Source organism: Salvelinus fontinalis, chromosome 21 (genome assembly GCF_029448725.1).
Source record: "Salvelinus fontinalis isolate EN_2023a chromosome 21, ASM2944872v1, whole genome shotgun sequence".
NCBI classification, from domain to species: Eukaryota; Metazoa; Chordata; class Actinopteri; order Salmoniformes; family Salmonidae; genus Salvelinus; species Salvelinus fontinalis.
Genome location: NC_074685.1, coordinates 49,198,081 through 49,222,738, shown reverse-complemented (window position 1 = coordinate 49,222,738; position 24,658 = coordinate 49,198,081). Strand labels below are relative to the sequence as shown.

The 24,658-nt window shown below is 43.1% G+C and overlaps 1 protein-coding gene across 1 annotated transcript in view; it reads right to left on the bottom strand.

Moving 5' to 3' along the window:
• The window catches only part of LOC129818291 (E3 ubiquitin-protein ligase rnf213-alpha-like), an 89,872-nt gene that overhangs the window by 33,573 nt on the left and 31,641 nt on the right, over window positions 1–24,658 (bottom strand). The window contains exons 23-47 of the mRNA XM_055874033.1: window positions 24,211–24,428; window positions 23,974–24,111; window positions 23,196–23,354; window positions 21,789–23,061; window positions 21,103–21,284; window positions 19,953–20,108; window positions 16,270–19,845; window positions 16,062–16,186; window positions 15,865–15,966; window positions 15,620–15,744; window positions 15,374–15,496; window positions 12,076–12,134; window positions 11,810–11,966; window positions 11,573–11,714; window positions 11,216–11,413; window positions 9,324–9,454; window positions 9,063–9,220; window positions 6,600–6,806; window positions 4,211–4,398; window positions 3,080–3,200; window positions 2,874–2,971; window positions 2,209–2,363; window positions 1,811–1,972; window positions 1,624–1,726; window positions 1,399–1,513 (exon numbers count right to left, since the gene is read on the bottom strand). Of these exons, the coding sequence (XP_055730008.1) occupies window positions 1,399–1,513; window positions 1,624–1,726; window positions 1,811–1,972; window positions 2,209–2,363; window positions 2,874–2,971; window positions 3,080–3,200; window positions 4,211–4,398; window positions 6,600–6,806; window positions 9,063–9,220; window positions 9,324–9,454; window positions 11,216–11,413; window positions 11,573–11,714; window positions 11,810–11,966; window positions 12,076–12,134; window positions 15,374–15,496; window positions 15,620–15,744; window positions 15,865–15,966; window positions 16,062–16,186; window positions 16,270–19,845; window positions 19,953–20,108; window positions 21,103–21,284; window positions 21,789–23,061; window positions 23,196–23,354; window positions 23,974–24,111; window positions 24,211–24,428 (8,171 nt within the window). The remainder of the gene's footprint in view (window positions 1–1,398; window positions 1,514–1,623; window positions 1,727–1,810; window positions 1,973–2,208; window positions 2,364–2,873; window positions 2,972–3,079; window positions 3,201–4,210; window positions 4,399–6,599; window positions 6,807–9,062; window positions 9,221–9,323; window positions 9,455–11,215; window positions 11,414–11,572; window positions 11,715–11,809; window positions 11,967–12,075; window positions 12,135–15,373; window positions 15,497–15,619; window positions 15,745–15,864; window positions 15,967–16,061; window positions 16,187–16,269; window positions 19,846–19,952; window positions 20,109–21,102; window positions 21,285–21,788; window positions 23,062–23,195; window positions 23,355–23,973; window positions 24,112–24,210; window positions 24,429–24,658) is intronic.

Below are 24,658 nucleotides of genomic sequence, written 5' to 3'. Positions count from 1 at the left end.
CAACATGGGCCAGCATACCTGTGGAACGCTTTCAACACCTTGTAGAGTCCATGACCCAACCAATTGAGGCTGTTCTGAAGGCAAAAAGGGGCGCAACTCAATATTAGGAAGGTGTTCTTAATGTTTTATCATTCAGTGTATACTATAGGAACACATACAGTAGCAGTCTGAGGATGTATATTTTCTTATTGGTTTCATCAGAGGGTCAGGTGACGTCATCTGGTCTTGGTAAATAACCTGAACAATCACAGAGATCGACTTGGTGGTTGTAAAAACTACTTTCTCATTTCCAGAGATCTGATTGGTCTCAAATCTATCCAATACGGAAGTAGTGTTTATCATTGCAGGAACCTCACCAATATGAATAAATGAAAATAGCCATTTTGTTCATATACATTATCTGAATCTGTGGAATACCATTGCCCAAGAACTGCCACATATCTACATTAGTTTGGTTTCTAAAATGTCTTTGAGATTCTGAAAGTAATGAAAAGTGCTATATAAAATATTGTATTATTTATTTATTACCGTATTTACACAACGCATATGACCTGAATGTCACACCCTGACCTTAGTTCCTTTTTTATGTCTCTATTTTGGTTTGGTCGGGGCGTGAGTTGGGGGTGGGTATTCTATGTTTTGTTCTATGTTGTCCTTTTCTGTGTGTTTGGCCTGGTATGGTTCTCAATCAGAGGCAGCTGTCAATTGTTGTCTCTGATTGAGAACCATACTCAGGTAGCCTTTTCCCACCTGTGTTTGTGGGTAGTTGTTTTCTGTGTTGTGTGTCTGCACCAGCCAGAACTGTTTCGGTCGTTCTCTTTATTATTTTTGTTATTTCAGTGTTCATTAAAGAAATATGGACACATACCACGCTGCACCTTGGTCCTCTCCTTCCAACAGCCGTTACACTGAAATGTCACGTTTAACACTGAAATGCTCCAGATGTTTTATGTAGTTTGTTTTAGTGACTTTCCTAATCGCAGAACGCAATTCATAATTATCTGATGTGTATTAGGCCATAATTCAATTATGCCCAAGCATCCTGGAAAAATGCTTGGATTGAGAAATTATGATTTGCCCCAAAATTATATTGTGGTTTATTTTTTGCTCATTAGAATTGATAACAATTATTGTAAGTAACTTCATTGTTACCCTGAATGATTTGATATAGAAATTAGACTGCTGTGCAGCCCCCCTGTACAGTGATTTTTAACAGTTGTACTTTTTAACAGTTGTAATCACCTTGTACAGTGATTTTCAAACAATCCACTGTTTGGGAACATGTGTCCTAATCAATGGCTCTAACATTTTAATCAACAATGCATAATAATCTTCACATTCACAATTAAATACATGCTGACTTCTATTGCAAAGTTAAATGTGAAATTGTGTTCATACCTCCATGCAGTTTATGTATAAGGAATAAAGTTCAGTTTTTCTTGATTCCTCCAAGATATCACTCTTCTCAACTTGTGTCAGATGCTGCTGCAGGTGACCTTTGACATCATCAAAGCTTCCAAGAAAAAAACATACAAAAACAATTCAATAAAACATTTTTTTTTGGCGGATATCTTGATAAACTTTTAACCCCACGATATAAAGAGTAGACAACCAGCACCTCACCTGTACTTGAGCAGGAGTTTCAGCACTACTGACCAAACCACTGGACTTTTGTCCACATCAACACCAAAGGGAGAGATTGTTTTGGTTGGTCTGCGAAAAGGTCCTGGTAAAGAAACCGCTTGTAAGAAATACAAAAGTCACATTTCTATATCATGCTGATACAAGCTGTCAGACAGCAGGAGGGTACCTCTGATACTGAGGGCAGACTGAGCCTCCACCATGAGTAAGTTCAGCAGGTGGAAGAGCAGGTGAAGCAGTTTGACGAATAACAACCAAACCGATCCAATGAACCACTGGATGTTGTCCACAGACTGATCAAAGCGAGAGCGCCTCTGAATCTGTCGATGTCCTGGGCAAGAGGGAAACAAAAACACACACAAACATCAGATTTGCAAACACTGAAGGGACACAATGGCCTGTCCAAAAATAAAGCCCCATTGGCCTTCTGGGTTTGAAGATCTGATGGAATTTGTGGAACTTTTGCCATATTGTTTACACTTATCCCATTCTTTCAGATCCGAAAACACATAGAATTTAGGGGGCTTGTTTTTGCCTGGGACAATCCGTCAGCTGGAAGGAGGGTACCTCTGATGATAGGACTAGATTGAGCCTCCACTGTGAGGAAGGACAACAGGTGGAGGATGATGGCCGTACAGGGCGGAGAGTTGTCCTTGAAGCACACCGTAGAGACCAGGTCAATGAAGAAAGCACTGCACTTCTTCTTGAACCGCTTGGCATTCCTGCACAATAAAACAATGAAAAGACAGGGTTGTCCAAATTTTCATTTCACTTCAGGATAAACCGAAAGTACATGTGTGAAGAGTGACATTTAACATGTTTGAATTGGTACTTCAATTCTGAATGACCTTACTGATGTCACCAATAGCCCCTCACGCATTATCCATATATATCTGTGTTGCCAATAGCGACAGAGACTCTTGAAAATCAATTGAATTGATTCAACACGCGATTACTAAGATGTACTAAGAACATTCCACTCTCCCGTAGACTTCTGTCTAAATCTACCTTGTACAGTACACACAGGACGTACAGGAAGTCATCTGACTGGTTGAATAATCATTGACTTTCGAGCTTCTCTGACGCTAGCACACAGTGGTTTGCATGGATATTAGAGTGATAATTGGCGTTATGGTAATTACATTTAGAATTGTCAGTGGTAAAATCAAACAGTATTTGACAAGGTGAAACGTAACCTTAACGATTTAATCATAAACATGAGGTTTCCCCACCATCTGTTTTCAACTGCTTCTCCTCTGCAGGCCTTAAGTATATTGAGCACTTCCTCAAACGCCTGCTTCATTTTAACGTCTGCATCCCTCTCCAGTACCTTGATTAATTAAAAAAAGAGTTAAAAATATATATATATTTTTTTATGTTATGCAATTTCTTTACATTAGATTCATTATAACAGAGAGGAGGATAAGATGAATCTCACGTTGCACAACCGTCGTACGGATGCCAAAACGAAAGGTTTCAGCCTCTTGTCCACTTTCTCGACGCCCAGCAACAAGTGCTCCACAAATAGAGACAGGACAAAGATACGATTCCATCTGCTCCTACAGGGACCAGATAACAACCACTCATGTAGTAGCAGCAACTAAGGAATCTTATGTACATGTACTGGAATGGGACTTTTTCCATGGATGTAACAAGAGTTAACAGTTCCCTATATATTCATGTATGTAACAGTAGTTGACAGTTCCCTATATATTCTAGTACAGAAAAGTAGTTGACAGTTCCCTATATATTCTAGTACAGAACAGTAGTTAACAGTTACCTATATATTCATGTACAGAACAGTAGTTGACAGTTCCCTATATATTCTAGTACAGAACAGTAGTTAACAGTTACCTATATATTCATGTACAGAACAGTAGTTGACAGTTACCTATATATTCATGTATGTAACAGTAGTTGACAGTTACCTATATATTCATGTATGTAACAGTAGTTGACAGTTACCTATATATTCATGTATGTAACAGTAGTTGACAGTTACCTATATATTCATGTATGTAACAGTAGTTAACAGTTCCCTATATATTCATGTATAGAACAGTAGTTGACAGTTACCTATATATTCATGTACAGAACAGTAGTTGACAGTTACCTATATATTCATGTACAGAACAGTAGTTGACAGTTACCTATATATTCATGTATAGAACAGTAGTTGACAGTTACCTATATATTCATGTATAGAACAGTAGTTGACAGTTCCCTATATATTCATATATGTAACAGTAGTTGACAGTTACCTATATATTCATGTACAGAACAGTAGTTGAGTTACTTAGATCAATCGTGTAAATGCAATAGAAGGCAGGATTACATGTTTGTGGAAAGCATGATGTCCTATGGGATTAAATATAAATATATTAAATAATATAAATATTGTATTTCAAATGTATAGTAGGTCTGGCGTGTCATCCTCGCCGTCCATCCTGTTTGTAACGTGTAATAACGGGTATGATGTGTTGTTTGTGTCATTTATGTAAGGCGATGCCTAAATGTATATCTTCGGATGGACAATTATTAATTCTTATTCTAATCCCGTTGAACTCACTGGACTCTGCAGACCATGGCCTTGCTTCTCTCCCCATAGTGTCTACGACTCTCCTCAGAGCAGACCAGCTCTATGGGTACCTGGAGTTTCTTGACCTGCCTGAGCCAGTGTAGCCGCTGGGCATCTGAGTCCAGAGCCTGGGGCTCCAGGTATTCCACACAGGCCAAGGCTGCATACACGTCCAGGACCTGGCGAGCAGTGAGGGATAGAGGTTAATGCTGAAAAGCACCCTTTAGATGTAGTGAGGGATAGACGATAATGCTGAAAAACACCCTTTAGATAGAGTGGCCAGCTCTCCTGCTATCTCTCTCAGAATGACCTTCTTGATCCAAATCAGTCAGGTTTCAAGACTAGTCATTCAACTGAGACTGCTCTTCTCTGTGTCACGGAGGCGCTCCGCACTGCTAAAGCTAACTCTCTCTCCTCTGCTCTCATCCTTCTAGACCTATCGGCTGCCTTTGATACTGTGAACCATCAGATCCTCCTCTCCACCCTCTCCGAGCTGGGCATCTCCGGCGCGGCCCACGCTTGGATTGCGTCCTACCTGACAGGTCGCTCCTACCAGGTGGCGTGGCGAGAATCTGTCTCCGCACCACGTGCTCTCACCACTGGTGTCCCCCAGGGCTCTGTTCTAGGCCCTCTCCTATTCTCGCTATACACCAAGTCACTTGGCTCTGTCATATCCTCACATGGTCTCTCCTATCATTGCTATGCAGACGACACACAATTAATCTTCTCCTTTCCCCCCTCTGATAACCAGGTGGTGAATCGCATCTCTGCATGTCTGGCAGACATATCAGTGTGGATGACGGATCACCACCTCAAGCTGAACCTCGGCAAGACGGAGCTGCTCTTCCTCCCGGGGAAGGACTGCCCGTTCCATGATCTCGCCATCACGGTTGACAACTCCATTGTGTCCTCCTCCCAGAGTGCTAAGAACCTTGGCGTGATCCTGGACAACACCTTGTCGTTCTCAACTAACATCAAGGCGGTGACCCGTTCCTGTAGGTTCATGCTCTACAACATTCGCAGAGTACGACCCTGCCTCACGCAGGAAGCGGCGCAGGTCCTAATCCAGGCACTTGTCATCTCCCGTCTGGATTACTGCAACTCGCTGTTGGCTGGGCTCCCTGCCTGTGCCATTAAACCCCTACAACTCATCCAGAACGCCGCAGCCCGTCTGGTGTTCAACTTTCCCAAGTTCTCTCACGTCACCCCGCTCCTCCGCTCTCTCCACTGGCTTCCAGTTGAAGCTCGCATCCGCTACAAGACCATGGTGCTTGCCTACGGAGCTGTGAGGGGAACGGCACCTCCGTACCTTCAGGCTCTGATCAGGCCCTACACCCAAACAAGGGCACTGCGTTCATCCACCTCTGGCCTGCTCGCCTCCCTACCTCTGAGGAAGTACAGTTCCCGCTCAGCCCAGTCAAAACTGTTCGCTGCTCTGGCACCCCAATGGTGGAACAAACTCCCTTACGACGCCAGGTCAGCGGAGTCAATCACCACCTTCCGGAGACACCTGAAACCCCACCTCTTTAAGGAATACCTAGGATAGGATAAAGTAATCCTTCTAACCCCCCCCCCCCCCCCCTTAAAAGAGGTAGATGCACTATTGTAAAGTGGTTGTTCCACTGGATATCATAAGGTGAATGCACCAATTTGTAAGTCGCTCTGGATAAGAGCGTCTGCTAAATGACTTAAATGTAAATTAAATGAGTGAGGGATATAGGATAATGCTGAAAAAATGTATATATAGTTAGTGATATAAGATAATGCTGCTAAACTCTTTAGGTAGTGAGGGATAGAGGATAATGCTGAAAACCTTTAGATAGTGAGGGATAGATGATAATGCTGAAAAACACCCTTTAGATAGAGGGATGGGTGATAATGCTGAAAAACCTTTATATATATAGTTAGTGATAGAAGATAATGCTGCTAAACCCTTTAGATAGTGAGGGATAGAGGATAATGCTGAAAAAGCACCCTTTATATAGAGTGAGGGATAGAGGATAACGCTGGGAAAAACCTTTAGATATAGTGAGTGATAGAGGATAATGCCGAACAACCTTTAGATAGTGAGGGATAGAGGATAATGCTGAAAACCCTTTAGATATAGTGAGTGATAGAGGATAATGCCGAACAACCTTTAGATAGTGAGGGATAGAGGATAATGCTGAAAAACACCCTTTAGATATACTTGTATAAACTCACATCATCATGTACATTATTTGAGCAACTATTGACGTCCTTTATGCAAACAGTGACCGTTAACAATAAGAGTTGGCTAGGCAAAGAAACCCCCCCCCCTTACTTTCACTGTACTTGCATTAATATCAATTGGGGCTTTTTTCCCTTTACATGAGAATGTAGTAGCCTAGTATATACTCACCAGCTCCATCCCCTCTCTGATGTGTGTGTTCGCCAGGAGGCCCTGACCCACTCGGGGGATGCTGATCATTCTGGACAAGTTCTGTAGGCGATTCTTAAACTGGTTGTAGGCGGCATGGACCCAAGGCAGAGAGGCCACCTCCGTACACATAGCATCATGACCTAGTCGCAGCTCGTTCACACAACAGGTCAAGGCGCCACAAAGGAGCTGCATGGTTGCGTACGCACACACACACACACACACACACACACACACCTCAAGATATTACACATCCCTCTGACAACCTGGAGTGAGCTTTGAAAAAATTATAGATATACAGTACCAGTCAAAAGTTTGGACACGCCTCCTCATTCCAGTGATTTTTTGTTGTTTTTGTTTTACAATTTTCTACATTGTAGAATAATAGTGAAGACATCAAAAGTATGAAATAACACATATGGAATCATGTAATAACCAAAAAAAAGGGGTAAACAAATCAAAATATATTTTATATTTGAGATTCTTCAACGAGGCCACCCTTTGCCTTGATGACAGCTTTGCACACTCTTGGCATTCTCTCAACCAGCTTCATGACGTAGTCACCTGGAATGCATTTCAATTAACAGGTGTGCCTTGTTCAAAGTTAATTTGTGGAATTTCTTAATGCGTTTGAGCCAATCAGTTGTGTTGTGACAAGGTAGGGGTGGTATACAGAAGATAGCCCCTACTTGGTAAAAGACCAAGTCCATATTATGGCAAGAACAGCTCAAATGAGCAAAGAGAAACGACAGTCCATCATTACTTTAAGACATGAAGGTCAATAACTTCAAGTGCAGCCGTAAAAACCATCAAGCGCCATGATGAAACTGGCTCTCATGAGGACCGGCACAGGAAAGGAAGACCCAGAGTTACCTCTGCTGCAGAGGATAAGTTCATTAGAGTTACCAGCCTCAGAATGGAAAGGAAGACCCAGAGTTACTTCTGCTGCAGAGGATAAGTTCATTAGAGTTACCAGCCTCAGATTGGAAAGGAATACCCAGAGTTCCCTCTGCTGCAGAGGATAAGTTCATTAGAGATACCAGCTTCAGATTGGAAAGGAAGACCCAGAGTTACCTCTGCTCAGAGGATAAGTTCATTAGAGTTACCAGCCTCAGATTGGAAAGGAAGACCCAGAGTTACCTCTGCTGCAGAGGATAAGTTCATTAGAGTTACCAGACTCAGAATGGAAAGGAAGACCCAGAGTTACCTCTGCTGCAGAGGATAAGTTCATTAGAGTTACCAGACTCAGAATGGAAAGGAAGACCCAGAGTTACTTCTGCTGCAGAGGATAAGTTCATTAGAGTTACCAGCCTCAGAATGGAAAGGAAGACCCAGAGTTACTTCTGCTGCAGTTCATCCGAGTTATCAGCCTCAGATTGCAGCCCAAATAAATGCTTCAGAGTTCAAGTAACAGACACATCTCAACATCAACTGTTCAAAGGAGACTGCGAATCAGGCCTTCATGGTCAAATTGCTGCAAAGAAACCACTACTAAAGGACACCAATAATAAGAAGATACTTTGCTTGGGCCAAGAAACACGAGCAATGGACATTAGACCGGTCCAAAATTGAGATTTTTGGTTCCAACCGCTGTGTCTTTGTGAGACGCATAGTACGTGAATGGATGATCTCTGCATGTGTGGTTCACACCGTCAAGTACGAAGGAGGAGGTGTGATGGTGCTTTTCTGATGACACCGTCTGTGATTTATTTAGAATTCAAGGCACACTTAACCAGCATGGCTACCACAGCGATACGCTATCCCATCTGGTTTGTGCTTAGTGGGACTATCATTTGTTTTTCAACAGGACAATGACCCAACACACCTCCAGGCTGTGTAAGTGCTATTTGACCCAGGAGAGTGACGGAATGCTGCATCAGATGACCTGGCCTCCACAATCACCAGACCTCAACCTAATTGAGATGGTTTGGGAAGAGGTGGACCGCAGAGTGAAGGAAAAGCAGCCAACAAGTGCTCAGCATATGTGGGAACTCCTTCAAGACTATTGGAAAAGCATTCCAGGTGAAGCTGGTTGAGAGAATGCCAAGCGTGTGCAAAGCTGTCATCAAGGCAAACGATGGCTACTTTGAAGAATCTCAAATATAAAACATATTTTGATTTGTTTAACACTTTTTTTTGGTAACTACATGACTCCATATGCGTTATTTCATAGTTTAATGTCTTCACTATTATTCTACAATGTAGAAAATAGTAAAAATAAAGAAAAATCATTGAATGAGTAGATGCACAGGGCCCCCATTCATTTTGTTAATTAATTTTTTGAGTCACTTAAATAGCATAAAAACACAGCATAAGCAGTGACAAAATTGGTAGAATTGCAGAAACTGTAAAATGTCCCACCCCTATGCTAATTTTGCCACCGCTGCTGAAAATAATCATAGGGGAAACACTGAATCATGGCGAAAGTGCAAAGAGAAATCCAACCTGTAGGTCCTCTTCATAAGTCACATTCATGGTCATGGTAATGAAATCCTGCAGGTATCTGTGGAAAAGCTCTGTCTGGATCTCATTGTCCGCTATCGCAATGTAGCGGCCCAGAGGAGTCTTCCCAAAAAACTCCTCCAACTGCCTCTGACTTTGGCCTGTCAAACAATAGGGAAACAAAAATTGAATTGCAACAGTGCAATGCATAGGTTACACTATGACGACGACCCCCCCCGCAGATGTGTTCTGATAAGCTACTACCTTCATGTTGAAGAGCATAAATCCAGAGCTCATTCAGGTAGTCCTTGATCCTCCAGCTGAATGGCATGATGCAGCTGATATTCTTGTCTATTGGGATGTTATTCTGGACCAGGAAGGTCTTGGACGTAGCACTGGGACAAGGGGAGGTTGATTTACAATGGAATTACATTTAAAAAATGTAATGCAGGGGAGTCATTTCCCCCCCAAAAATTGTCGATTCCCAATTCCTAACAGTAGTGGGAATCAGAATAGATTCCTTCACGAGGAATTGATTATTTTTCAAGAATCGATTCCTGCCACTTTAAAAATGGTACTTTCCATCAAATTTCAGGTTTTGTGAGTATTATTATTTTTTGTTGGTTTTGTGCAATTTTGATAATGGCACATGGTTCAGGTAGAAAATGTATATTTTCCATTCCAAAATTGCTTTAAATAGCTATAAATAGCAAATACATATTATTATACTTGTGTGAACGTGTTTTGTACCGCTTTTGCTATGGAATCAACTCTTGGAATCCGATTTCCAAATCCAGGAATCAACTCTTGGAAACCGATTTCCAAATCCAGGAATCAACTCTTGGAATCCGATTTCCAAATCCAGGAATCAACTCTTGGAATCCGATTTCCAAATCCAGGAATCAACTCTTGGAATCCGATTTCCAAATCCAGGAATCAACTCTTGCAATCCGATTTCCAAATCCAGGAATCAACTCTTGCAATCCGATTTCCAAATCCAGGAATCAACTCTTGGAATCCGATTTCCAAATCCGGGAATCAACTCTTGGAATCCGATTTCCAAATCCGGGAATCAACTCTTGGAATCCGATTTCCAAATCCAGGAATCAACTCTTGGAATCCGATTTCCAAATCCAGGAATCAACTCTTGGAATCCGATTTCCAAATCCAGGAATCAACTCTTGGAATCCGATTTCCAAATCCAGGAATCAACTCTTGGAATCGATTTCCAAATCCAGGAATCAACTCTTGGAATCCGATTTCCAAATCCAGGAATCAACTCTTGGAATCCGATTTCCAAATCCAGGAATCAACTCTTGGAATCCGATTTCCAAATCCAGGAATCAACTCTTGGAATCGCTTAAATATTTCTGGATATTAACAACCCTAAGAATAGGACACAGACATCTAGCCTTGGTGCCAGTCTGATTCTGTTTTAGACATAGCAGGAATAGAACCCAGGCTAATGCATTCCAGAGAGTTGGGATTCCAATTCCATTTAAATTCAGAAAGTAAACCAAATTCCAATTCAACATTTTCCATATTACCATCACCTCAAATTACCATCACCTCAATGGGAACGAGAAGGCATGTGTATGGCTCAAACACGGAAAACAAAATGGAATACAGTATAACGATAAAGTTCGGAATGACACAATTTAATGTGTACAACGTTTAAAGACCTGCGTCACTATACTGAGAGCTTTGATGTTTTTAAAAAGGACGTATTTCTGTGTTTCTGGAGCCTTTGTTCATGTTTTATCCAAACTGCAAAATAAACCTGAGGAAGTCTATTGCTGGTGGGTTAAGTTTCTCAAAGTTTCTCAAAACTAAGTGACACTTGGTAAAAAAGAAAGAAAAGAAAGCTAACTTGTCCTTTAATTTAGGTTATAGACCAGCCATGGTGAGTAAACGAATGTCAATAGCCAATATCCTGCATAGAAGATCTAGAATAAGCTAAATAAACATTTCTAAGTAGCTGAGCAGGCAGGCACTCTCACAAGATTTGGTTCTGGGTGCCGAGACGAAGAACATACACCTGTACGTGATTAATATATCGTCCAATTAAAAAAAATATATTAAAAAGAAAATGTTACATTTTCACACTGAATAAGACCATACAGAAGACAATGCTCCTCGTCACCGAGGCCACTTACTTGTTGTCCACACTAGAATAGGGAAAGGGAACATCAAGTAGTTTATCGTCCCCAAAGATGTCTAACCACAACTTTTTAATTGGCTCTTCAGAGTTGGTGTCCAGCAGGAGGTCTAGATTACCATCACGGTCAATGACAGAGACCAGTTGTGCCAAAAGTGGAATGACCACCGCCTGAACTCGTTTCCATAGGGTTTGTCTTTTAATAAAGCACAAAACTAGCTTAGTAAGGCACTGAGTAAAACAGCTACATTGTGTTATTCAAGTCTAGATTATAAAAAAATTTTCAGTCAATATTTCGACATCTTTCACAAGCATATGGATGGGGTTTGTGTCTCTCAATTCATTGCTCACTCACCTAAATGTCCCTCCCTCATGCAAGGCATCAATGTTGGACGCTTCACTAATCACCCAGTTTTTTGTTAAGTTAGTGTGTTTTTCCCGAGTTTCCAGTAAGGAGTGGAGACGTCTCTTAAGAATGCTCAGAAATCCAGCTGTTCCTTAAACGTGAATTAGAAACAGTCGGATTAAATGTGAACGGATAGCATTACTAAAAATAAAAAACTACGGAATAACTGTTGCTCAGCTCCACTACCTTGTTTTTCTTCGTTGTCGGTCAGGAGACTCAGCAGGATCTCCACTCTCCTGGTGTTACGGAACCCACCCTCCATCTCGTCTCTGAGCATGCCCACTGCGCTCTGCACACAGCTACGCAGCAACAGTGTGGTGTCCAGGACATCCTTCCAGCCCTGCTGAAGGTAGAGAGAGCCCAAGGAAAATGAAAATGCTAAAAAAAAAAAACGAAATATATTTGTGCATGATCAGTCGATCAAATTGCAGATGAATTTGGATATTACTCACGGTTTGGCATTCAAATTCCATGTCATGTTTATCTGTCCCAGTATATATGTCATCCAAACCTGCACAAAATTTAAGAATGTTTTTGTAATTGTAAGTCAAACAATTTTTTTTTTTTTTAGGGGAAGTGTTTTACAGATTTCAGTTAGTACTTCCTGACATGGGATGAGATCATGAAATTATACTTTGTCTACTTCGCTCTGCATTTCCATCAATCACATCTATTTTATGAAGTCCTTTTTACATCAACAGTTGTAAAGCACAAAGTGCTTATCCAGATACCCAGCCTAAAACCCTAAAGAGCAAGCAATGCAGATGCAGAAACACAGTGGCTAGGAAAAACTCCCTAGGAGGCAGGAACCTAAGAGAGAAACCTAGAGAGGAACCAGGCTCCGAGGGGGTGGGGGCAGTCCTCGTCTGGCTGTGCTGGGTGGAGATTTAAGAGTACATGTGGCCTTGGGCCTCCCGAGTGGAGCAGTGGTCTAAAGCACTGCATCGCAGTGCTAGCTAGAGATCCTGGTTCGAGTCCAGGCTCTGTCGCAGCCGGCCGCGACCGGGAGACCCTTGGGGCGGCGCACAATTGGCCCAGCATCGTCCAGGTTAGTGGAGGGTTTGGCCAGCAGGGATGTTCTTATCCCATCGTGCCCTAGCAGGTTCTGTGGCAGGCCGGGCGGAATGTACGCTGACACGGTCACCAGGTGTACGGTGTTTCCTCCGACACATTGGTGCGGCTGGCTTCCAGGTTAAGTGGGCATTGTGTCAAGAAGCAGTGCGGTTTGGTTGGGTTTCGGAGGATTCACGGCTCTCGACCTTCGCCTCTCCAGAGTCCGCACGGGAGTTGCAGCGATGGGACAAGACTGTAAACTACCAATTGGATTCCACGAAATTGGGGAGAAAATACATTTAAAAAGAGAACGTGTGGCCATTAAGGACTTATCGTTATTCAACACATTCAAGATGACCAGCACAACATGGTTATCATTATTATATTATATGGTTATTATCTGAGCCTGGTATAGAGGGTGCAACAGGTCATCACCTCAGGAGTCAATGAGTACGTTTACATGCACACCAATCATTTGATATTAAACTGCTATTGGCAGTAGGTAGATTACGCAACAGTCATATGAACAACCTTAACTCTGCTGATCTTAAAATCGGTGTGAGGTCAAAATCGAAGTAAACATTGGCTGATTAAAAGCCCTGTTTTCCTGAGCAACCTTTAGAACTATTAGGACATATTAAATCTGCATTCCAGCGGTGCATTTGATCTGCGCATGTGCTAGCACCAGCCGAGAGCCTCCCTCTATAGCGCGAGTGGTGTGTTCTCGGAACAACTAAATGCCTCCCTCTATAGTGCGAGTGGTGTGTTCTCGGAACAACTAAATGCCTCCCTCAATAGAGCGAGTGGTGTGTTCTCGGAACAACTAACTGCCTCCCTCTGTAGCGCGAGTGGTGTGTTCTCGGAACAACTAAATGCCTCCCTCAATAGAGCGAGTGGTGTGTTCTCGGAACAACTAACTGCCTCCCTCTGTAGCGCGAGTGGTGTGTTCTCGGGAACAACTAAATGCCTCCCTCAATAGCGCGAGTGGTGTGTTCTCGGAACAACTAACTGCCTCCCTGTATAGAGCGAGTGGTGTGTTCTCGGAACAACTAAATGCCTCCCTCTATAGAGCGAGTGGTGTGTTCTCGGGAACAACTAACTGCCTCCCTCTATAGAGCGAGTGGTGTGTTCTCGGGAACAACTAACTGCCTCCCTCTATAGCGCGAGTGGTGTGTTCTCGGGAACAACTAAATGCCTCCCTCAATAGCGCGAGTGGTGTGTTCTCGGAACAACTAAATGCCTCCCTCAATAGAGCGAGTGGTGTGTTCTCGGAACAACTAAATGCCTCCCTCAATAGCGCGAGTGGTGTGTTCTCGGGAACAACTAAATGCCTCCCTGTATAGAGCGAGTGGTGTGTTCTCGGGAACAACTAAATGCCTCCCTGTATAGAGCGAGTGGTGTGTTCTCGGAACAACTAAATGCCTCCCTCTATAGAGCGAGTGGTGTGTTCTCGGAAACAACTAACTGCCTCCCTCTATAGCGCGAGTGGTGTGTTCTCGGGAACAACTAACTGCCTCCCTCTATAGCGCGAGTGGTGTGTTCTCGGGAACAACTAACTGCCTCCCTGTATAGAGCGAGTGGTGTGTTCTCGGGAACAACTAAATGCCTCCCTCTATAGAGCGAGTGGTGTGTTCTCGGAACAACTAAATGCCTCCCTCAATAGCGCGAGTGGTGTGTTCTCGGGAACAACTAACTGCCTCCCTCTGTAGCGCGAGTGGTGTGTTCTCGGGAACAACTAACTGCCTCCCTCTGTAGCGCGAGTGGTGTGTTCTCGGAACAACTAACTGCCTCCCTGTATAGAGCGAGTGGTGTGTTCTCGGAACAACTAAATGCCTCCCTCTATAGAGCGAGTGGTGTGTTCTCGGAACAACTAAATGCCTCCCTCTGTAGCGCGAGTGGTGTGTTCTCGGGAACAACTAACTGCCTCCCTCTATAGCGCGAGTGGTGTGTTCTCGGGAACAACTAACTGCCTCCCTCAATAGCGCGAGTGGTGTGTTCTCGGAACAACTAAATGCCTCCCTCTATAGAGCGAGTGGTGTGTTCTCGGGAACAACTAACTGCCTCCCTCTGTAGCGCGAGTGGTGTGTTCTCGGGAACAACTAACTGCCTCCCTCTGTAGCGCGAGTGGTGTATTCTCGGGAACAACTAACTGCCTCCCTCTGTAGCGCGAGTGGTGTATTCTCGGGAACAACTAACTGCCTCCCTCTGTAGCGCGAGTGGTGTGTTCTCGGGAACAACTAACTGCCTCCCTCTGTAGCGCGAGTGGTGTGTTCTCGGGAACAACTAACTGCCTCCCTCTGTAGCGCGAGTGGTGTATTCTCAGAACAACTAACTGCCTCCCTCTATTGTGTGAGTGGTGTGTTCTCGGGAACAACTAAATGTATATCTTAGAAGTAGTTTTCATATATAAACTTTATATGTCCGAACTCAGGATAAAATATGCTTCCCAAAAAATAACAGTCGCTGAGGTAGAATGTTTATTTTGATTGCCGATTTTCTGCATTTATCAGTGTCATCAGGTAGCCTGATTTCAGATGTATCCATGTAAACAGGATAGACAAACTATTATATTAATCTGACTATCCACAATAATCTCATTATTGTGTGCGTGTAACTGTACTCAGTGTCAGAAGGATTTTCATAGCAGGTCATTTACATAATCACACACAGCTTTTAATTATTATTATTTTTTTTTACCTTGAGGCTGATCCTGCTTTTCCTCAAACAGTTGACAGATGGCAAGGTTCCGCAAGACTCTGATGTCTGACACAATATCTTTGGATCTTCTGAGGTCATCAATGTGAACGGACCTCCAGGGGCCTATTGGCAGAAAATGACCAATAGCCTTTTATTGACACTTTCTGATTCCATGTTATAAATTGCTTTTTTTAAATTTTTTATATCACAACAGGCTTTAAAACGGTATTGATAAGAGCATCTCACCTCCATGAAATCCAACAAAGGAAGTGCCACTGTCCAATCTTAACAGTTTGGTAATGAAGTAGACAAACACCTTGCCTTCAATCTCCTCATGTTTTGATTTGTTGATTTCATTTATGGCAGAGTACCTGAAAACAACGAAACATTTTCTCAGACAGTATCTCATTTAGTTCACAGATATTTATGAAATTAGATCGACCCTAGTTTTCATTTATTTGCAGATATTTATGAAACTATATTGACTTTACTTTGCAGATGCTATGACACTTGCATTGTGGGATGCTTCATCCAAATCTGACTGAATAATGAGGAGTTTGTTGTTAGATGCATCTCCAGGTGTCAGAAATTCCCTAGGGGGGGGGAAAAAAACAACTATGTTAACTGGAGAGAAAAAACAACACTAAATATAGGATTTACAGACCTAAAACATTGAAAATAAGTCAACCTGATCTTCTTGCGGAAAGAGAGCTCTGTGTCAAACTGCTGTAGTGACAGGAGCTCTACATTGTGCACCACCTCCTTCAGCGGTCCAATATCCGATTCTGTCAACAGTCTGGAAAATGTCGTCACCTGGAGAAGTTAAGATATAAAATTAAGGGGTGGAGAAATAAGACATAAAATGTACTGTTCGAATTCAACTACGACTAAATTACCTCTATGAAGCAGGAAGCGCTCTGCTCCACCTGTTGTGTGTGACAGACAAAGTCAGCCAAAGAGCTGTGCTTTCGCTCTTCATAGTAGAACCTGGTCAGATGGTCGATCTCCACTTTAGAGAGTCCTGTGCAGTCCAGCCGAGCCACAGAGTCTGGAGTGGCACAGTTCACCAGGATGAGTTTGGCCTCATCTAGTACTCTTCTTTGTTGGTCTGGGATGTCCATGTCTCCCCTCTGTTTCTCTGTCACTTGACGAACCACCGAGGCACACGTGTCCGCATGGAAGCCAATGAAAACATCAGGAGGTTGGTACTTGTAGGTCTGTGGTGCAGGTGAGCTTTGTCGAAGATCTACAAACTGCCCAACCCATCTCTCCAAGTCCGCAACAATTTCCCTTTGTTCTTTACTGAGGACAGTATGGATATCCAGGTAATGTTTCTCAAGCCTGTTGATGAGAGGGATTGGAAACTGGTTGTAGACCACTTCTTTATCCTCAATGACAATGAGCCTGAAGTCTTTGTGAACTCTGCATTTGACACGATGGGTTCCCAGTCCCAGGTCAACGTACTTTTGTCCCCCTAAGCAGACGTAGTATTGGTTGAGAGCATCGTAGAGACTTTCGTAGAGGTTCTGCAAGTTCAGGAGCACGACGGTTCGACCGGTTTCCATGCAGATCTTGATTCGGTTGATGTTGCGGCAGATCTGGGTGTACTCTTGGTCCTTGGGGAAGCTGGACCCAAAGATAATCTCAGGCTGGCAGCTCTCTGAGAAAAAGGTCTGCTGGAGGATCTGTAAAGCGGCGTAGTTTTTGGTCAGTAGCAGCAAATAGCGGCAGTCTTCCTCCTGAGCTGAGAGGTTTTGTCTCACAAGCTCAATGGCACTGATCCTCTCCAGATTTGGATTGATCTTAAGTGTTTCGGTGAAGACTGTGACCGCGTCCACATCATCTCTTCCACTGAAGTTCCTCAGTACCGCCTCCACAATCTTCTCTGCACTAGGGATCTGCTCTGAGGCCTTGGTAATTGCGAAAAGCATCTTGATTAAGCTGTAGTAGTCACGCAAACCAAAGAAACCTTTGCCTTTTTCTGGACTGATGTTCAGGAAGGCCCTGGCAAAGGGTTGAAAGAAATCTCTGACTTTCTCCAAAATCATTGTGTCAGACGAGCATATGCCTTTCGCACTCTCAATCAGCTCCTTCTCGTCAGGGTCACCGCGTGAAACAAAGATCCCTCTGTTCATCTTCGCGGGGTCCAAAGCCCAGTTGGAAATGGCAATGAATCCAACCTTCTTGTGTGGTAATGGCTCATCATCAATGCATCCCTCTTCTAGCAGAGGATGGAGGGTTTTCAGGGGCATTTTGGGAGAGTCCTCAGCCAATCCAATTTCATCCAGCACCACCACAGATATGTACTCCTTCAGGTTCTTTCCCTCCTGGAAACGAGCACATTGCTTGAACGTGTTGATGATGCCCGCTGGTGTGGAGTGAGGGCTGCACTGGAAGGACACCAGGTGAATCTGCTTCAGCCTTTTGTAGAGGTCAGAGTGTGCAGCTTGACCCTGCATGGCGTCTGCCACCAAGGTTTTAGACAGCGATTTAGAACTCCCAGGTTTCCCTACCAAGAAGAGAGGGATTCTTAGCTCAATGCAGATGACAATCATGAAGACGTTCTCTTTCAGAGCATTGTTTCGTGCAATAGTTTCCCCCAGCGGCACTCCACTCAGGAAAAGATCCTGCATGAGTGAGATTTCCTGCATCACCTTCAATGGGGTGTATATTCCAGTGAGATACTTGCAGATATTTTGTCTGTACTCTTCTTTGTTTTCCAAGCAGGCGTGGTAACACACGCCCACTGCCATCACCAGAGACCACAAGACTGGATCTCTTCGGATTTTTTCACGCCTCTCCGCATTTTGATTTCTCTCAAACTCCCACAGATCAGCAAGTAGCATCTTATGGTTTTTGTAAAACCAGACAAAAGCTTGCATGCAACGCTCCACATCCCTGAGACTTACAAAGCTACATTCATCTTTCCTTTTCCGCATGTACCTCTGTGAAGCCGACAGGACATTTGTGATCCAACTTGCGTATGTCACATTGATCATGTTGGTCTGAACCACCCTCTTGACAATTTTCTTGATGTACATATTTTCAGTGTGATCATTGAGCTGTCCGAAGTCCCACACCAGAGGGATCATGCTTGGGGGCAAGGCCTGGACTCGGTACACCAACTGGCGGAGAGGGATGGACCCCAGCTTTTCATCTGTCTCTTCAGCTCGGACTCTGTATCCTAGGCCAGCTGACTCCAATCTGTGAATCATCTCATCTGTGTGTTTTCTGTAAGGGTTGCATGCAGCAATGATTTGCAAGCCACATTGGGATTGCAAAGGTTCTCCTTCTACAGTATGATCACATATGACCTCCTTAATACTGCTGAGGGCGTCTGTTGTGTTGGCTTCGTCAAAGAAGAGAACAGAATCAAAGCCGTAGCTTTGTTTGTTGCGATAAGCAATGGCTTCTGCTTCTCTGACATTGCTGTAGATCATGTCTGAGCTAGTTCCTCCGTGCACTTTGACTAGCTTCATATTCTGAGTGGTCACGGCTCTCTTCTGTAGTTCACAGAGGAAGTTGATGAGCCTCGTTTTGCCACACCCCGTCTCCCCCATGATCACTACAGGGATGCTGCACCTGAACCGCATGAGAATTGCCAGCATCTTCAATATATTGTCAGTCGTAAGCTCATATGTTTCATCAGGATCAAGATGCTGCTGGATTCCCATAACATTGCAAATGCATTCGATTTTATCCCGTCTCGACAGTTCATCGAAATCAATGTTGAAAGGGACTCTCTGTAGCGTCAGGCCGTCAAACAGTTTTTTGGTCATGATGTTTCTTTTGATCACACTCCCTGTGGATGGATCAATGGCGTCTACCCAGTTTTCTTTATTGGGCCGAAGGTGAAAGCCAATGAAGGTCATTGACATGTGGTCATCATTGAAGAAGATGTAAGGATGTGGTTCTGACTCCCATCTCTTTCTGATCCGGAAGGGTGCCAAGTCTTCTTCTCGTATTCCGGTTATCTGCTGCTTCCCAGGGCTCTGGTCAGAGATGCTGAGTGAAGGAGTAGCGAAATCTTTGGCCATCAGAATCATGAAGTCCACCACAAAGTTCTTGAATCCCTGAAGAGTGTCCCCGGTGATAGAGGCATCGCAGAAGACGGACGTCTCACAGTCTCGCAGCTGAAGGTTAAGGAACCATGTGAAATTCCTCAACTCCGCCCACGAGGGGTCCTTAATTCCACAGTACAGAAGGAGCAACTGGAGACATTTGACATGGCTCCCTTCAACTCCACTGTACATAAAACTGTCCAAGTTGATGTGATTATGAGATCGTGTCAGATATTGGTATGGTCGTTGGTAAGCGTCACTCTTGAACTCTTGGTCATCCATAAGTGGGTCTTGAGGCTTCGTAATGGAGGGATCCTGTTGCATCCTCATTTCCAGCTCTAGAATCTCATTGGGTGGGCGGCAGAAGACGTTTGGGAACACAGCCGGGAAGGTAAAGTTGACAGGTGCTTTCTGTAAAGAGAAGAGAAGTGTGATTAAGAAAATCAAGAAATACATATACATTGATTACAGGCTCTGATAACAAATGAACATTGGATAGTCTTTAAAAAAAAGCATACCAGTGTTGGTTCATTTCTGTGCTGGTTTACGGTAGACTGTAGAATCTCAATCACATACAACTGCTTGTTGCTGCATTTCCACATCCTTCCCTCAGAGTCCATCAAATAGCCCAGGACCAGCAGTTTAAACAGACATTCATCCAGACCCTTCTGTACCTGTTAAACGTTGCATTAAAAACAATGAGGGTAAAAGAATTTACAAAAAAAGACTAAATGTAATTAAGTTCAAAGTAGATTCAAGCATATCAATCATTTCTGTTTTATGCCGGGTATACAATACGATTTCACTCCGATTATTTTTGTAGACAAACTTTCATGTTTGTTGTGAAGTCCTATGATCGTAGTGTCGGGTTGGGATGTTATTGCAATCAGATGAAGGACATTGACGTCCGAAACGATTTTAACTCGAATCGGATATATATGAAGCATCAAGATTTTAAGTGTGAGCGAGATTCTCCTATCATAATCCACAGTTTCGGTAGTTGACCCATGACCTCACACAGAGCGTATTCAGCGCCAGCCATGGCCATTAAGGACCAGTAACTGTGAGAATGACAAGTCATCAATTGTGTGTTTTGCCTTTGCTGCTCAGCACACGGTACAGCAGTTCAGAGGGTCATCAAAACTCCTTACCTATCAGTTGCTCAGCTTTTGTCTTTCCAGGAAGTACGATTTATTGTAGTTCAACATCTTTTACAAGTCACTGTTTGTATAAAATAAGTGTTTGATGTGAAAACATCATAGCTCAGAACTAAAGGCTCGCAGGTAATTCGCACAAATGATTGTTGTGGGAAATCGGCAGGAAAATTATTTCCTAAAGCCTACAAGGCAAATTCTCAGGTGCCTGTTGAACCACTACCGGGGATTCATTTGCTGTGGACTTAGCTTACAGAATTGATTAGGGGTATTCTGTTCATCATTCAAACAGGAATATTGGCGGCTGTTGATTTTAATGGTGCACGTAAAACGGCTTTTTCAGAAGAAGATCATAACTAGGAAAAGGGTTATTGTCTGCAATAAACATGATCAATAATGTTAATCAATAATGTTATAATAATCAATTTCAGAGGCACAATTCCCCCCCCCCCCCCCCCCCCCCCCACATGAGAAAACCTAACTAGCTTTAATAAATACCCCCCAATATAATTACCGTAGATGTGACATCAAAATGGAAGATGGTCAGCTCTTTCTTCCCAGGGTTGTTGAGAAGAGACTGAAGAATGACATTTTCGTCAACCGTTGGCTTGATCAAGCGAATGCATTTCAGCACTGTAGCCTTCACGAAGATGTCCTTCAGTTTTTCAAATAGCCTCTTGATATAAAGGGATTTACCTGAAAGGGTCAACAACATGTTATTATTGAGAGGAACCAAACAAGCTGAAGAGTGAGGCATTTTAAATAAAGACAAATTAGTCAATCAAACGTCTTCAGGAGCAACATGTAGCAATTTAGTGACCGTTTCAATTTCCTTGTTGTTAAAAAAAAAACAGCTTAGAACTATCTGACCTAGCTTAGAACTAGTTCCTTACTTTATCATAACCCTAAAACAAACATCTGTAAAGGGATGTGTGTGAAATAATTGTTTTTTGTATTACTTATTAGTGTCAAATGATGTTCAGAAAATGTAATTGTAACAAAATTCTGGGGGGGTAGCCCCAACCGGGACTTAAACCCTGGTCCAACAACTGCCAAGCCAACACCTTAAACCGTCCAAACCTCTTGATGAGGTCGCTAGATGTTGGGTTAAAGTCACTTCAATACATGACTTAATTCTGCAGACATTATCTACATATTTGTACTAACTTACAGGCGGAAATGTCGACAAAATATACTGACCAACTCCTGCTCTTTCGGACGACACAACTCCAACAAACTGTCGGTCTTTGAACACAGCAGCAGCACTGGTCTGATCTGCTGGGACTGTATAGTGTCTGCTCAGGTAACGCTGAATCATGACCAAGGGTTCCTGGGGCACCATGTGTAACCTGTACTGGCTGAAGGCTGAGGGAAGGTAGGTGTGCTCTCGATCCAAACTGCAGATGATCACAAGCCTGTAGTCTTTCCGGCACTGCATTGCGATACTCTTGAAAAATCTCTCCGTTTTGGAGCTCACTTCATAACTCAGCTGATCTCCGTAGAGCATGGTGTAGATCTTCTGTCCTCTGTAGCCTGGGGTGAGGCAGCGTCTGAGGAACAGCTCCACTTGCTCAAAAGGTGTGGTAGAGTTACACAGCAGCACCTCATCATACGTAGGCAATGGCTGACATTCACTGCTCATGTAAACGGAGATGCAAGATGCCAGGATCTCGTCGTGAGGGCAAACAATAAGGTTTGGGCTCCCAATAGCTAGGCCCTTGGGCAGATCCCTTTGAATAGGTTTGTCGTTCCATTTTTTAGGCAAATATTTATATTCCTTTTTGTTGGCCAATATTTCTAAAAATCGTCCAAAGCTTCTGACATCAAGAGTGTCTGGAAGAAAGTTCTTCATGTCTCTCATGTAAGCATTCCAAATCAGATGAACTTTTCCTGAGCCAATTTCTTGTTCCATGAGACTCGGCAGGTCATCGGATAGAGCACTCAACTTCACCATAAAATCTGGACTTCTCTCTCTGCTGCTTGACACTTCAACAAAGGTATTAAATTCAATTTCCTCATTTTGCTCTGATTGTACGGTGAGGATCTCACTTTGCAGTGCATGGAGGGACTGTCTCAGATCAGAGGCTGTGCAGTTGGGTTTGACGAACGACAGCATCATGAGAACTTGGTCTTCAAAATCATTTTGCTGAGTCAGCTTACTGCACAGGTAGACTATCTGCTCTGCATTGTAATAGTTCAGGTAGTAATGGTGGGATCTCTGTTTGTCCATAAAGTCATTCCAGTACTTCAGACACTTCTCCAGCTTCCTGCACAGCTCCGGAAGCTGATCCACGATGTTGCCCTCCACCGTAATCACACTGACAACACTGCCCAGGTTAAAGTCCATGAGGATGTCAGCCTCCTCACTGCGTGAACTACAGTTGATGTTGGCTTTCCAGTTTCGGAACAGGGGGTTCCCAGCTGTAAACAGGGCAATGAATGCCACAGCCAATCTCTGGACACTGGCGAAAACCTAAGAAAATGAACACAAAAGTGTTTAATTAAAAAAAGTGTTTAAAAAAATCAAATGTTCCTTCTAGTTAAACTAAGGCACAACAAACATTACAAGTAGTATCTGAAAACATTTTGAAACACTGAGAGATTTACCTCTGAAAAGTGGTTCACCTCAGACTGGTCCCCTTTGCCAGACATGAGCATCAGTTTGTTCTGCAGCTCCCTCAGGTCCTCCAGTGAGTAGGAACGCATCTCCTGTTCTTCACCATGTTCCTCAGAGATGTGTAACTTCAGGGCAGTCTCAAGACTCAACTTGATTGAGAATAAAGCAACACACAGAGATACATTTTACAGTTCTTATTGATTTGATTTTCGCAAAACTGTGCAACTTGGGTATGTTGACAAAACAAATTGTGTTGTCTAAACATTCCCAAAACATGTAAGTAGATTGTAGACACATTAATTAGGCTGTGGGTCATTACATAAGACCGGTTTCTTTAAAACACAACATCTGTCCAGTTGTTTCAGAATGAACAGAGAATAATGTATCCGTGTTACTTTCACACAACATTCTTAAAAATGGACGTTTCTTTACGCTTCAGGGGAAAGTCAGATGTATGCTCATTGGTCCGTGGGGCATTTTATTTGTGCATATCATCTTATCTGTGAAACTTAATTACACAACAACAAAAAACAGTCTGCAGGACTAGAACCCCTTGTGGTACTACAACATATAGGGTGTACAACATTTTGCCCGTCTGATAGCAGGTAGTTCCTAATAATTCCCATGGTAATGGCATCATGCAATGGCCTCCATCTCACGCACGTTGTTTAAGATAGAACCTAAATCACATTGCAGATCTGATTTTTTTGTGTGTTGTTGACGAAAATGTTATCCATACAGTATGTATTACATGGTAATATTGTCTACCTTCTTTTGGTTCTGTGCACTGATGATGTAGATGCCCTTTTTGTTGATGGCGGTTGCTAAGGAGATGGAGGACAGCTCCACAGACCCGTGGAAATCCTTCACAGTTTTCAACCACTCCAAGTGTCGTGCTGTGTCATGCTTCAAACAGAGAATGAAGTGTCGGACATTGACTGCTTCATTTAAAAACGGATTATTAAAACGGTCGTTTTTAAAAAAAATGTTAAATGTTCATCTCACCAGTTTTTTTGGGAGGTTGGAATCATTATCCAATGTTCTCCAGAGCTTCTTCATCACCTCTTTAACGGTCTGAAAACCGGAATCTTGCTTCAGTTCGAAGAGCAGTGACGAGTATCCGTGAACAGCGTCGTGGAAACAGGCCACACGGTCCACATCAAGATCATTCTCCCCGGCAGAGATGGAGGCCAGGTCAACAAACACTTTCAGCTCATTGATATCTGTAAAAAAATATATATAATCAATGCAGATTTATTTTACAGATTTTTATGTATTAAAGCAGCGTTTCCTAAACTCAGTCCTCTGGACCTCAAGCAGTGCACGTTTTTTTGTTTGTTGTTGCACTACACAGCTGATTCAAAATGATCAAAACTCGATGATTAGTTGATTATTTGAATCAGCTGTGTAGTGCTAGGGCAAAAAACCCAAAACGGTCGCCCCTTGGGATCCA